Source organism: Filobasidium floriforme, assembly GCF_021052385.1.
Source record: "Filobasidium floriforme strain CBS 6241 chromosome Unknown HD553scaffold_12, whole genome shotgun sequence".
Lineage (NCBI taxonomy): Eukaryota > Fungi > Basidiomycota > Tremellomycetes > Filobasidiales > Filobasidiaceae > Filobasidium > Filobasidium floriforme.
Window position 1 is genome coordinate 601,365 of NW_025763633.1, and position 12,903 is coordinate 614,267.

Below are 12,903 nucleotides of genomic sequence, written 5' to 3' on the forward strand. Positions count from 1 at the left end.
GCCATCTCCAAGGCCAATTTGATCTCGACAGCGGCATGGCGACTGTGTGTGATAGCCACAAATCGCCTGGGCGAGGGACAGGATAGAGACTGCACCAATTGAGAACTAAACCTGCAGCCCCGGAGACATGCGAAGCCGGATTTGGATACTCGTACGCACGCGTATATGCACGCGAGGTGATTCATGATCATACCGATCTCGCCACACGGGCAAAGAACAAGGATTGCGACTATTACTTATGGGGATATGTGGGACCAGAAACAGAGAGAAGGCCGACTGCCGTAGGATGTTAAAAAAGAGTATGATGAAACGTCCCGGTGAGCAGAGGGGTCCCAAGAGGCCCCTTGACGACGATGAGGGAGACGATGTCGTCCCAGCTCGGTCCGACGGACATGCAACGTTGTTGCAGGTTCTGTAAGGGCAAGTCATCCCCATAGGGATAGAAGGCGACATTGCTTTCATGCTCTGGGTTGGTTGCCAGGAGGTGATCGTCCCTGTCTTCCTCAGTGGCGGAAAAGGGGAACAATCGAGCGCGGCACCTTAGCCAATTGGCCACGGCGGCCACTGAATTAATCAGCAATTGATGTTTGCCTTCCAAAAAGCTGTTATATACATTAAAACCAAAATATTCACGCTCTTAAACCTAGGTCAAACCTCCCTGCTCGCGCTGCCTCCGCCTCTCTATTCGTGCGCGTCGCCCCGTCCCCAGGTGACAGCCTGCCCGGTTACCTCGGCAAGTGGGTACAGGCAGGCGTACAGGTGACCGAAGCATGATTCACGGTGACAACAGCCTACAACAGTCTTCAACAGCTCAACAGCTCAACACAACCTCGTCCACGTCTTGCGCCTTGACACGCTAGCTATTTCGGCAAAGAACTTGAGAGGTCTCGAATCATGTCACACCGAAATCCTACGGACGACCCGGAAGATGAAGACTTGGACGATCTGGATGGTAAGCTTCCGGCCTGCTTGTCTGCCTATCTCTCTCGCTAGTCTGCAGCGACTCTCGGATCAAGCCAGCGAATACTAAACCGACTGACCTTTTTTTGGAATGTGATGTAGACATCCTCCCGACCTTTTCAAAACCCGTACCTGCGCCTCCGCCCCCGAATCCCACTCATACCAAGACCACAGCTCCTGCTTCCAATCGGACGACAAACGAACCCACAGCACAAGATGGAGAGGAAGATGTAGATCCAGAGTTCGAAGCAGAGCTAGCGAGAGGTATGGAGTCTCTCCTGCGGGAACTCGGGATGGGAGGTCCTACCACAAATACTGGCCCAATTGGAACATCCACCTCGGCACCGAATCAAGCTCACTCCGAAACAGGGGAACCGGATGAAGCTCAAATGCAAGCCCTTCTCGATAAACTCCTCTCTGGTAATATGGACGACCTCGACCTCGGTTCGTTCGGTGTACCTTCTACCGATACCGCCAGCAAGAGCGCGAGTACAAGCAAATCAGAATCAAATGGCGGATCATCTCGACCACAGGCCACAGGGACAGCAAAGTCAGACAGAATAACACCATCGGGAACCAGTAAAGATCAGGGGTTATCGTTCGAAGAGACGATCGAGCGGACGATGAGGAATCTCAAGGAAGGTGCAGATGATGCTAAGAAGAGCAAGGCGAGTCTCCGGGTCGTTCTCGTCTTGGCTCCTACGGCCATGGAGGCTTCCTTTGTGGCGATGACGCGAAAGGATGAGCAGGACGATTGACCGAAATCAAGCTGACTCCGGCCCATTATATAAATGTTCAATACAGCCCGCAGCTCAAGACCCCCTGATGGCTCTGCTCGCTCAACTGACTTCGAACCCGAACGCTTTAGGAGATCTCGATCTCGACGGGCTAGACCTCTCCGCCCTAAGCGCCAGTCTAGGTCTTGACGGAAAAGCTGGAGGAGCTCTGGGAGAAGGTGGAGACGAAGGGATGGGCGGGGTGTTGGATGGGATGATGAGAGGGTTGATGACCAAGGAGATTCTGATGGAGCCATTGGAAGAGTTGGCAGAGAAGGTCAGTCTGCGTTCATTCTCGCCTTCGTTCGCTCTCTGTCGTCTCGGATCGCTCCCAGCTTACCTTCTGCAACCTCCACTTGCATGCTCGTAGTACCCTCCCTACCTGACCGCCCAAAGAAGCAACCCAACAATCCCCCCCACCCAATTGTCAAACTACGAGACCCAATCGCAAATAATATCCCAAATCCTGGATCTCTTCCGACGACCGGGTTATTCAGATGACGATGAGGAGAAGAGGAAAGAGGTCTATGACCTCATGTGTCGGATGCAGGAGATGGGGAGTCCGCCCGAAGAGGTCATGGGGGAGATGCCGGAGGGTTTGGTGAGTCGCCAGCGTCGCAAGTTCAATATAGGTCATATTGAAGAAGCATCGAGCTGACTTTGGTGGGAGGATTATTGTCTCTAGGGTTTCGGGGATGAGGCATGTACCATCATGTGATCGGATGCCTGTATCAGTGATTCAGGGCTATACAATGGGTGTGTTTGACGGTCAACGGAGTTGTATATCAATCGCATGGTCTGTCGATGTTGTCTCGAGGTATGGAGAGCTATACATATACGCATTTCATGGGAGTCGAAACCTGAACCGGATGAATGTGATGGAGTCATACTATGGCCGTACCGGAGACTAGCATGGTTGGCGACCTTGAGCGGCTCAAGTCTCGTTATAGGGCGCTAAAGCGTCTCATGATCAGCTTGATAGGCCGCAGGGGTATCACAACTGGGCCTTGACGTAGACATATGGCCGGTGCGCCGGTGCATGGCTTGTAGCTCATAGCTTTGTTGTGCCAAGAAGAGGTCGAGGCAGATGTGCAGAGGGTCCGATCCTAGACAAGCAGAGGTCGGCTTACATTAGCCTTTTTTCATATCTAAATAATCCTCATGGGGATAATCAGTATGGAATGATGGATCCATTCGAGAAACAGTCTCATGTTAACAAGTTGTTCAAGAAAGAGTTGATTGTCGCCATCCTCTAGAACGCCCGGAGATCAACAGAGAGCTCGCGCTCTAGTCAGTTCCCGAGCTTACGAGAGATTTTACGAGAGCAGAGCGGGATCTCGAGGCAGATTCAGTTCGAGTTCGTAAGAACGTAAGAACTTTGGGTTGGCATGATCGGCATGATCGAACCGTCAAACACTCTGTACCTCGACTCTCAAGTCACCTAAAAGAAGACATCAAGTATTAGCCATGACATCCGTAGCACAAACCACTAGTACTCCCTCGCAATCTGCTCCATCGCAGCTGGATCCAGCCGTAGAGGCCGCAGCGTTCAAGCGACTGTATCCTCGGAAATACCTTTCTCGGTTCTTGGAGCACGATCGACGGCCAGATGGGAGACCGACGGAAAGCTGGAGAGAAGTCGGAGTCAATGCCGGTGAGAAATTGTATTCCACTGGGCTGTTGGGCTGCATTGCGCTGCTGATCCGGTCCATTTGGCGGTACTTATAGGTGCGGTATCGACCGCGAACGGATCGGCTCTGATCAGGTTGGGGGACACGACAGTGGTCTGTGGAATCAAGGCAGAGACGGCAGAACCAGATTGGGATCGCCCGAATGAGGGGTGGCTGGGTGAGTCGTTTAGCTAAGAGCAAAACAGCCCCGCTTTGAAGGAGACGCAAGCTGAATAGATATAGCCGACGTGCTTTTACGATGACAGTACCGAACGTCGACCTTCCTGCCATCTCATCACCCAACTTCAAGCCTGGACCACCGGTAGACGAGGCGCAGGTCTTTTCACAACAGATTTATGACCTCCTCATCTCGTAAGAGGCATACCCTTTTCTGCCTTTCATCCTGCATCTACCGTCTTCCAACCCAAAGTGTCCTAATTCTGAATCTGATCCTGGATCTGGCGATAGATCAAATGTACTACCACTAAGAAAGCTCGGGATCCGACCGGGAAAGTCAGCCTGGGTGTTGTACATCGACATCGTCTGCATCAACTACGACGGGAACGCTTTTGACGCTGCCGTATTGGCAGTAATGACGGCTTTACGGAATAGTAAGTTTCTCGTTCCCTTACCTCAACCATTGGTCTCTCGAGATAGTCAAATGGTCGACACACGGCGAGATAGACGCTGACGAGCTGGACATCTGCTTCGTGCTGTGTTTGTCATGGGAAATATAGCGGTCTTGCCGGTAGCGACGTACGATGAGGATGCGGATCAGACAATCTGTTCGAGGACCGAGACGAGAAATCTGAAGGACGATCTGAGGAGCATACCTCTGGCTTGCACGTTCGGGATCTTTGACAAGTGGGTCATCTGGTTATGGGATCGACTTAAATACTGGACCGGACGCTGACAACCGTCTCTTCGCTCGCTCAGCAAATACCTCTTACCCGATCCATCTGCGTTCGAATTCCCACTTTGTCCGACGACTATCACCATCGCTCTAGACTCTGAAGATCCAACCTCGACGTTAAAATCGAAAACCAAGTCGACCAAAACCGTAGAGCCGAGGATCAGGTTGGTCAGGCAAGAAGGAATGGGAGGGTATGCGGGCAAGGCGGGTATCGAGGTCGTCGGCGAGTGTATTGGGGCAGCCAAGGCGAGGGTAAGGGAACTGAGCGAGAAGTTGTATGGACAGTAGGTGGCCATGGTGAGCGAGCCAGGGTGGAAGGGTATAATCATATAACCGTGGCTGGAAGGATTGAAGAACGATACGTGTTGCCAAGGGCTACTGCTAGCTCCGTTACATTGATGGAATAACAGCGACCGGTTCACTCCATACACCCGTGAACCGATAAGCCATCTGTCCGAGTGGATCGGTCTTGCCTTGTCAATTTTATAGCAATCCAAGCTCGAAGCTCCCACAGTACGAGGCTATGATCGGACGCGTCATCCCGGATCCGAGAAGGTGGAGGTCACCATCCACCGTCTCCTCGATCGCTACTTACGACCTCAGGCAGACATGTCATAACCTATAACCTACCACCTCCAATCGCAGAACCAAGAGTCATACCGGCTCTTAAGTTTAGTAGCTTATTGCTTTCACTATGTCGACCAAGATAATATTTCCATCCAGGTCGAACGCCTTTTCGGCGGTCAAGACGACCTCTCTGAGGCGGGACAGCAGCCAACCGGGTATCGATCAGAACGGTGTCAAGCGGATCAAGCTATCTTTTGCTCGTGGGTCACGCCTGTATTGCAGTGTCATCGGAGGATCAGGAACTGATATACGACGTTTTGATTCGGTTGCGCAATTGCAGCTGGTCCTGCTCGACCTGCTTTCGACCCGGATCAAGCGCTCAAGACGCTGACCTCGACGTTTCCCACAATCCTCGGCGACAGGCCACTTCCCGCCAGTCAGACGCTGGAATCTCTGTTCAAAATCTGTCAAAATCTCGTTTCCCCCCTTATCAAGCTAGATCCTGCCTCTTCAAATGCCTGGCAAAAGACGGCTTACGCGATCTACAATGAGGCGGTCGGACAGCTCGAGAAGAGCTCTACCGTCATCGGGAAAGACCTTCGAGCTAGCGTGCTCGCTGGAGGGGATTCGGTCAAGGGGACAGCTTTTCTTCGGTTGATCCTGGACAAATGGACTGCTTGGGAGAGGTGCTCGAACCGTTTGATTTCGGTGCTTTTGCACTTGGACCGCACGTTTGTCCTCCAGACCGCTGGAACCGATCCTCTGAGATCGGTCGCTCAGAGGACTTTCCGAGAAGCGGTGTTGAGTGAGAAGATTATCCAGGAGAGGTACTTGCAGGCCATTGTCAGTTGGATCAACGGAGATCGCGAGCGGCACGATCTATCCTCGTGAGTCTCGTATCGTTTCGGACCTGCTGATTCCGTATGGGTGTAATGCTCATTCACCATTCTTCATTTCAGGGACGGTACTGCGGGCCCCCTCTCTGAACTCGATCAAATCGACCGAAACGTTGTCCGCTCTTTCATAACATCCACCAATTATCTCGGTGCCTCGTCGCCCATCATTGATGCTTACCTGCAGTCCACCACCGATTACTACACTAAGGCGGTGGACAAACGGGCCCCCTCTTCCAAGAACACGGCTGGTATGGCTGATCAACAGGAGAAGCTTTACACGCAATATATCTCCTGGGTGTCAGACAAGGGCCTGCAAGAGAAGGGTCGTTGTCATGATCTATTTGGAGATGAGACCTTGCCGACCGGAGCGGTCGTGCCCGGTGGCCGAGACGAGGTCTGGAAGTCTATCAAGAGCGAGCTCAGAGCGACGTTGGTGAAAGGATCGATTATTGCCATGACTCAATCCGGTAAGTTTCGGTTTGATGGCGGGTGATGAGCGTGAATCGTTGATTTAGTTTCCGCAACGTTGTTTCTTGCTGTCCACTCATACAGCGCTGGATGAGGCGATGAACGCTTCGGACGCCGAGACTTTGCAAAAGCTTTACGTCCTCCTCGACAGCGACGGTGCCTACAAAGACTTCCGCAAAGCGCTCTCCCATCACGTCAGGGAACGAGCTACCAAGCTCATCTCGGATCCCGCCAACGATACCAAGATGGTGGCTACCTTGCTCGACTTTAAGAGATTCTGCGAATCGACCGTCGATGCCTTGTTGACATCGGAGCCGAGTACGCTGCGGAACGATGATCAGCTGGCAGGCCCCAGTAATCGAGAGACCAAGAGAAGGAACGCGCTCCAGAGTGAGATTCGTGATGGGATCAAGGCTGGAGTGGAGACTCGTCAAGCCACGCCGGCCGAGCTCATCGGTCAGTGGCTAAGAATTAGTTGTCTCGATGTATTGATGGCTGACACTTGTAATCGGAACCCTCAGCGAAACATCTCGACCAGACCATGCGGAAGGGTCAAGGGTCCATGTCCGCAGAAGCTTTCGAAAAGGTGCTCGACGATATCGTTGACTTGGTCAAGTTTACCAAGGACAAGGATGTGTTCAAGGAATTTTATATCACTCAATTGGCGAAGCGTTTGTTGCTCGCGAGAAGTGCTAGTACCGAGGAGGAGATCAACATGGTCAAGAAGTTGCAGAGCGGTAAGTGCCACTATGGTCTTGCTTGTGGATGGTTCTGACGGGAAGCTGTACCTTGGCAGAATACGGCGAGGAGTTTACGACGGGTGACGCAATGATGAAGGACTTGTCCCAGTCGGAGGAGTGAGTCTCGGCGACTTTTTTGTTTGCAAAGGCGGTTTCATAGATCCTTTCATTGTCCTTTACAGCATGAATAAGAAGTTCCAGGAGCTTCGCATGTCGACCGGGAAAGACCCCACCAACCTGACCGTCAACGTTCTATCTCAAGGGCAGTGGCCACCGTGAGTCGAGCAGCGTGCTTAAAGAGTGAGCGTTGTGTTAAAGCCGGCTGGCTACAGGTACAAGCAGCTGGGTAAAGGGTGGGAACAATTCGCACTGATTCCCAGCGTGAGTCGCTTGATGCGGTCATCTCAGATTCTGCCCCATAAGTCTGTGCTGAGCACGTGGGAAAACAGATGCAACGCGAACTCGACGGCTTCGAGGCCTGGTACAAGCATACGTTCTCTGGGCGAATGCTTTCGTGGCGTCATCAGCACACGTCAGTGACGATGACCGCCAGATTCCCCGGAGGAAACAAGGAAATTGGAGTCAGCTTGTTCCAAGCAACAGTGTTGCTGCAGTTCAACGACGTGGACACGCTCAACTTTGAAGAATTGCTAGCGAGGACCGGAATCGGTAAGGGGAACCGCGAGGTCCTGTACTTGAGCGTCCACGCTTGCTGACTGATCGGGCGGTCATACAGAGAGAGAGGAGCTGGTTCGAACGCTGCAATCTTTATACGCTCTGAAGGTGACTCGAGTGCTTGTCAAGCGGCCACCTGGAAAAGACGTCAACCCGACCGATACCTTTACCTGGAACTCTGGATTCACTCGTGACAAGGTTCGGTTCAAGATCAATCAGCTTCAGCAGGATCTTTCGGTGAGCGTTGGCGGTGTATTGACGTTCGGATTTCTCGCTCTGACTTCGCGATACGTCGATTGCGTAGGCCGAGGAGAGCAAACAGACCAGCGAGAAGGTGTTTGAGGACCGTAACTTGACTCTGGATGCTCAGATCGTCCGCATCATGAAGAGCAAGAAGCAGCTGAAGCTGCAGGACCTCATCAACGAGGTCATTGACGCTGTCAAAAAGTTGTTCCATCCCGAGGTCAAGGCGATCAAGGCGCAGGTGGAAAGTCTCATAGAAAGAGAGGTGAGTCGGTCAGGGTCGGATTGGACGGCGGACGCAAATGTTGATACTGGCTTTACGTTCCAGTACATTGAGCGAAATGAAGATTATCGTGACGTGCTCACGTATCTGGCGTGAGGTACGAGGCATTTCTTGTATGAGGACGTGCCGTTTCGTTTTTCTATCCACGTTATGGAATCAGATTTTCCGTGAATGGTTCGCCGTTCCCAGGATCCAGGCCAACATACAAACGGTCTTTCAGTGCCCAATTTAGCACAAGGCGATATGAGCATTGGTTTGTCGGAAGAATTGCTCGCGGCCGTCGCACTGAGATTTTCGCGCTACGCTGCACCGCTAGAGCAGCCTGATGACTTGCGACTTCTACTCAACGCAATTGCTGAGGGCGCATAACGATTCTGCTTATACGACCGCGTTTCACGACTACGAATATGAAGCGAAGGTCTGTGCGGCAATCACACATCTGGCGGATGAAACGCCCATGCGTCATAGGGACAGGTGGATCCAGGGCTGTCTTTCCGAAGCCGAGGATGCATCGAAAATCGTGCTGTTTCATATCGCCCGCGAAGGTCAGCGTATCGTCCTGCTCTCTGAAGGTAGACAATTCCACCTCCAACGTGCGATGATCAGAGAGTCTTAAAGAAGGGTACGGCTTCCAAGCGACGCGTTGGGTTCGAAATTGATTATCATCTCAACACCCTCATTCCCGTCAAAGCCAAGCAAATACATCTCATCTCTCCACTCTCATTCGACCCGTCGTGAATGGCGCCTCTAACATCTCCCTATTAGAGGACGGCGAGCCTCGTTCCGAGCAAGCGTATGGTGCGTTTACCAGTTTTGGGCGGGCTGGTCGGCGGACCAGTCACCGGCGGTGTTGTCAGCGGACCAGTCAAGAGCTGCGGCAATGTGCACAATTTTATTTAGCTTTGAAAGGCGAACGCAGATCTCACGACACCTTGACTCACCCTGGCCAGTGGGCTCGGCAGCGAACTGAGCGGGCTCAGCGGCGTTGGTGGCATCCCACTCGGAGGGGACGGCACCCTCAACGGTACCCTCAACAGCGGCGTTTCCGGCGACAAGGGCAGCGGCCTTCTCGGCGTTGTCGGCCTCGACCTGATCGGGGTCTCGGTAGAAGAAGAGATCGGGGAGGACCGACCAGTTGCCTCGGTCGATGGTTCCTCGGAGACGGAGGACCTCTCGGCAGAGCAAGTACCAGATCTGTGACGCCGTGGTCGAATTGTCAGATCTTGTTCGGCTGTTCATTTTAGGCTATGCAACTCACGAGACCGATCGAGTGACGCGACTTGTTGTTGCAAGGGATGGCAACGTCAACAAACTTCAACGAGGCGTCAGTGTCACAGAGGGCAATGACGCTGGGATTTGGCGAACAAGCTGATCAGCACGGCGACTTTGGCGAACGTTTTCCGGGAGACGCTCACGGGATGTTGACGTAAGCGGCCTCCCTGATGGCCTGGTGGTCAACTCGGGGGTCGGTGACGATGATCAATCGGGGCTCCTTGAACGATCGGGTGATGTAGTTGGTGAAAGAACCGGGGGTGCTATCGGGTCGTGGCGATCAGATTCGGCTCGCTTGAGACCCTCGCGCCACACTCACAATCGTCCAGCAATGGCCTGAGCACCGGTGAATCCGGCGTACTTCAAGACGGCTCGGTGACCGTAGGGTCGGGCACTAGTCGCAAAGAAATGGCAGGGTTAATGGATTTCCCAGCTGCACGTCCGTCTCTGCGCGATCCTACCTGATGACGCAAACATCGTTGGGGTTCTCGATGGTGGCGAGGATTCGAGCAGCGAGGACGATCTTGCTGCGGAACAAAAGAGGGAATGAGGCGGAAATCAGTGACTCTGCTGGATCTCATGATCCGGCCGTGTGGGGACCTACGCGTAGGTCTTGCCGATGTCAATGATGTTGACACCTGTCAAAAAGGACGGTTAGTTACGGCTTCTACCTTAATTTGAGCGGCGTCGAGTCAGGTCGAAATCGCATAAAAAGGGGGTTTTGGCGAAGTATTTGTTGCTCCTGATACGGAAAGGGGTGCGGAAGACGTTCCTAGCTGTATGACATCCTTTCCCGGTACGGTTTCGCCAAAAGCACCCCTCCGTTCCGGATTCGCCGACAGCCGAATTCCAACTCTGTCCCGGACGACCTTCGGCGTATCTCCTCAACCGCCTGCGTCCTCCGTCACCGTGCCCTTAGCTGACCCGCTATCTTGACGCGTTGTCGCTTCCGTATGCCGACAAAACCTCCCCCATTTTGCGACTTCGACCTCAGACATCCAAAGTAATCCACTAGCTGATACTCGCCATCGCTGCGACGCTTGAATACGTACGACTCCATCGAGGAATCTACGTTCTTGCCGCCGAGATGCACGCCTCCGGAAAGCATCAATCTGGGAGAAGGAAGAAAGGAAGGGGACCGATCCAGGAGCAAGAGTCGAGATGAAGGCGAAAAGTCCAGAGATTTTGACCGATTTCAGATCCAGGATAGATCCAGGAGAGACAGAACCGTCGAGATAACCAGTTTAGAACCAATTTCGTCGGGAAAGGAGGTAAGGAGATGATCCAGGGTAGAGAAGAAAATCCACAAGTGGCATCAGCCTCCGGCCGTTCAGATAGCGGTGCAAGGTCATCCTTACGAAGCGGTTTCGGCATCGAGCGCAAGGCTGTCTTGGTACTTGTTGTCGGCCATCTTGACAGGTGCGGTTCTGCTAAGTCGAAGTCCCTAAAGTCGATCGAAGTACGTATCTCAGACGATTCCAAAAACCATGAGGTCGGGCCTTGTGGCTGGCTGGTCGATAGACACAGGTCACTGGAAGAACCCCTTCCCGCTCTGATCGACGGCGAGTCTCAGGACAATGGCGAGACAGAACCGCAAACGCGGATAGACGAACGACTACATGTCCGTTGGGCCGAGGCATTTGCAAGCTCCAGGCCTGGCGTCGGTGTTAAGAAATTGGTTCCGCTCAATTCCGCGCGACGCTCATGCAGTCGACTATGAAACAGAGTCGTGCCGACCGGCAGCGAGCGCAGCGATCGACACTGACCCTGAAGAAATGCAGCTGATGATATGGGCATCGTTGCACGACCTGAAGCTTTGTCTTCCCAATTTACCTCTTCATGGGCTAGTCTTGATGTCAATGACGTCCAACCTCGTATCAGCATATCATGACCTCATGCAGTCAATCCCCGTAAACCGAGCGACCGCGAACAAGCTACAAGCCACAAGTCTCCGGGCATGAATGACTGACCGGATCATCGGCCCACTTCGATTCATCGATCTAGCAGGCAGGTGAAAACACGAATGATGCCTCAATCCCAGACCTCGCCCTAATCCTTGAAAGACTGACTGCGTATAGCCCGGTCTGCGATCTGCGAGTTGACTGGAGGGCCTGGCGCAAGGGACAATCCCGTTGCCTGTTGAAAGGGTGACTTCGACCTGGCCGTGGTCAGTCCCCAATTCTTGAAACTTCATCAGCTATCAGCCACCGGCCCATCAATTCGAGCGGTCCTGGGGCTGTGTCGTAAAAGGACCCTCCTTTCGGGTGGATCGTCGTGATCTGCGGTTTAGAACTCTCGGTTATCGCCATCAATTGAGGTCAGCCGATCGGTGATCATTGACGACGGGCGACCGATCCGGTAGTGCTTCGAGCTCGTGCATTCAAACTCATAATTCATTGCGGCATAGACGGCTAATTGCGGAATAGCTACATTCACGAAGCATGGATTTAGATTCTCATGTTCTCATGGCATTACTTTGCAAGCCTATGGGCGACTTCAGCAGTTTCGATGCTCAATGACAGATACAGAAGCGTATAGGCATCAAGAGGTCCTGCAACAAGACGGCCTTCTCTCGATCCAGGCAGTCGATCGTTGAGATCAGATCGATCACAACAAATCCGCCCGATCGTTCTCTCACTCGAAACACGAAAGAGTGAGACACCTGGTCGACGCTTGGGACCTCTCGGCTTCTCGGGGGGTATCCTTGTCGCGAAAAAGGACCAATGATTCGGGCGCGGACCCACCTTCCTTTGGATTGATCGCAGTGCTCGGACATGGCCCTTTGTCCGGTCGTCGTTGTCGTCAGATGATGAACACTTCTTTGGCCTCTGGGTGGATCTCTGCGATCTGCGTCTTTCTCGGACATGGCTCTTGCCCGGCCGAAACGATCTTCGGTTTTGGTGAGCAAATTTTCGTCCAGCGTGTCGGGTGAGTCTGGCGAGATGTGGGGCTGGCTCGTTGATATACCTTTCTCACTACCAATTCAATCTTGCTCACCTCAAGGCGACAATTCGAGCGGCGCCTTGTCATGTCGACCGTATCTCGAGAACTTTTGAGATAGCCTAACCTGCAAGCTGTAAATCTACGGCCTCCGGGTCGAGTCTCCGTCCGAGGGGATATTTTCGGGTCGACCCCTTGATCGAGCGCTCAAGGCGAGAATTCGCGTTTCGTATCAGAGGTCACGCTGCATCGATCACTGGACACATCACGACGACCGCATGTCATCACACTCGCTCGCTTCGGGACTGAATCAGGGCGGGTCTGCAGGATGGCGACCTCGACGAGGGTGCAAGGCTGGCCACGGCTCGACGTACGTTTCATATCTACCCCGTAGATTTTCATGGCGCTAAACCTCCGGGAGGCTTGTCTTTGATTCAGATATCTTCGGAGGGGCCAACAAGAGGTCCGAGCGTCATGCAACGGCTTGATCGATCAATCAG

At 53.1% G+C, this 12,903-nt stretch overlaps 4 protein-coding genes across 4 annotated transcripts; 3 read left to right on the forward strand and 1 right to left on the reverse strand.

Moving 5' to 3' along the window:
* The first annotated feature begins 731 nt into the window (after window positions 1-731).
* HD553DRAFT_312294 (Pex19 protein) lies at window positions 732-2,602 on the forward strand. The gene is made up of 5 exons (XM_046180080.1): window positions 732-952; window positions 1,063-1,628; window positions 1,765-2,013; window positions 2,107-2,337; window positions 2,422-2,602. The coding sequence occupies exons 1-5, from the start codon at window positions 895-897 to the stop codon at window positions 2,452-2,454; spliced, it is 1,137 nt and encodes a 378-aa protein (XP_046036332.1). The 5' UTR covers window positions 732-894; the 3' UTR covers window positions 2,455-2,602.
* Window positions 2,603-3,146: 544 nt separating this feature from the next.
* Window positions 3,147-4,778, forward strand: HD553DRAFT_312297 (ribosomal protein S5 domain 2-type protein). The gene is made up of 6 exons (XM_046180081.1): window positions 3,147-3,390; window positions 3,465-3,584; window positions 3,673-3,778; window positions 3,875-4,017; window positions 4,144-4,270; window positions 4,343-4,778. Exons 1-6 carry the CDS (start codon window positions 3,204-3,206, stop codon window positions 4,605-4,607), a joined length of 948 nt encoding a protein of 315 aa, XP_046036333.1. The 5' UTR covers window positions 3,147-3,203; the 3' UTR covers window positions 4,608-4,778.
* A 235-nt stretch (window positions 4,779-5,013) lies between these two features.
* Window positions 5,014-8,402, forward strand: HD553DRAFT_356342 (putative ubiquitin-protein ligase; the record flags this gene model as incomplete). The annotated part of the gene is made up of 12 exons (XM_046183845.1): window positions 5,014-5,146; window positions 5,227-5,773; window positions 5,846-6,249; window positions 6,335-6,706; window positions 6,772-6,987; window positions 7,047-7,107; window positions 7,173-7,265; window positions 7,323-7,371; window positions 7,440-7,659; window positions 7,727-7,902; window positions 7,970-8,173; window positions 8,237-8,402. The coding sequence occupies 12 exons, from the start codon at window positions 5,014-5,016 to the stop codon at window positions 8,285-8,287; spliced, it is 2,526 nt and encodes an 841-aa protein (XP_046036334.1). The 3' UTR covers window positions 8,288-8,402.
* A 431-nt stretch (window positions 8,403-8,833) lies between these two features.
* HD553DRAFT_312301 (ribosomal protein S2, flavodoxin-like domain-containing protein) lies at window positions 8,834-11,065 on the reverse strand. Its single transcript, XM_046180082.1, has 9 exons — window positions 10,822-11,065; window positions 10,490-10,575; window positions 10,068-10,101; window positions 9,925-9,990; window positions 9,783-9,857; window positions 9,607-9,726; window positions 9,450-9,540; window positions 9,133-9,385; window positions 8,834-9,063 (listed from the first exon to the last, which is right to left on the reverse strand). Exons 1-9 carry the CDS (start codon window positions 10,872-10,874, stop codon window positions 8,996-8,998), a joined length of 846 nt encoding a protein of 281 aa, XP_046036335.1. The 5' UTR covers window positions 10,875-11,065; the 3' UTR covers window positions 8,834-8,995.
* Between the last annotated feature and the right edge of the window lie 1,838 nt (window positions 11,066-12,903).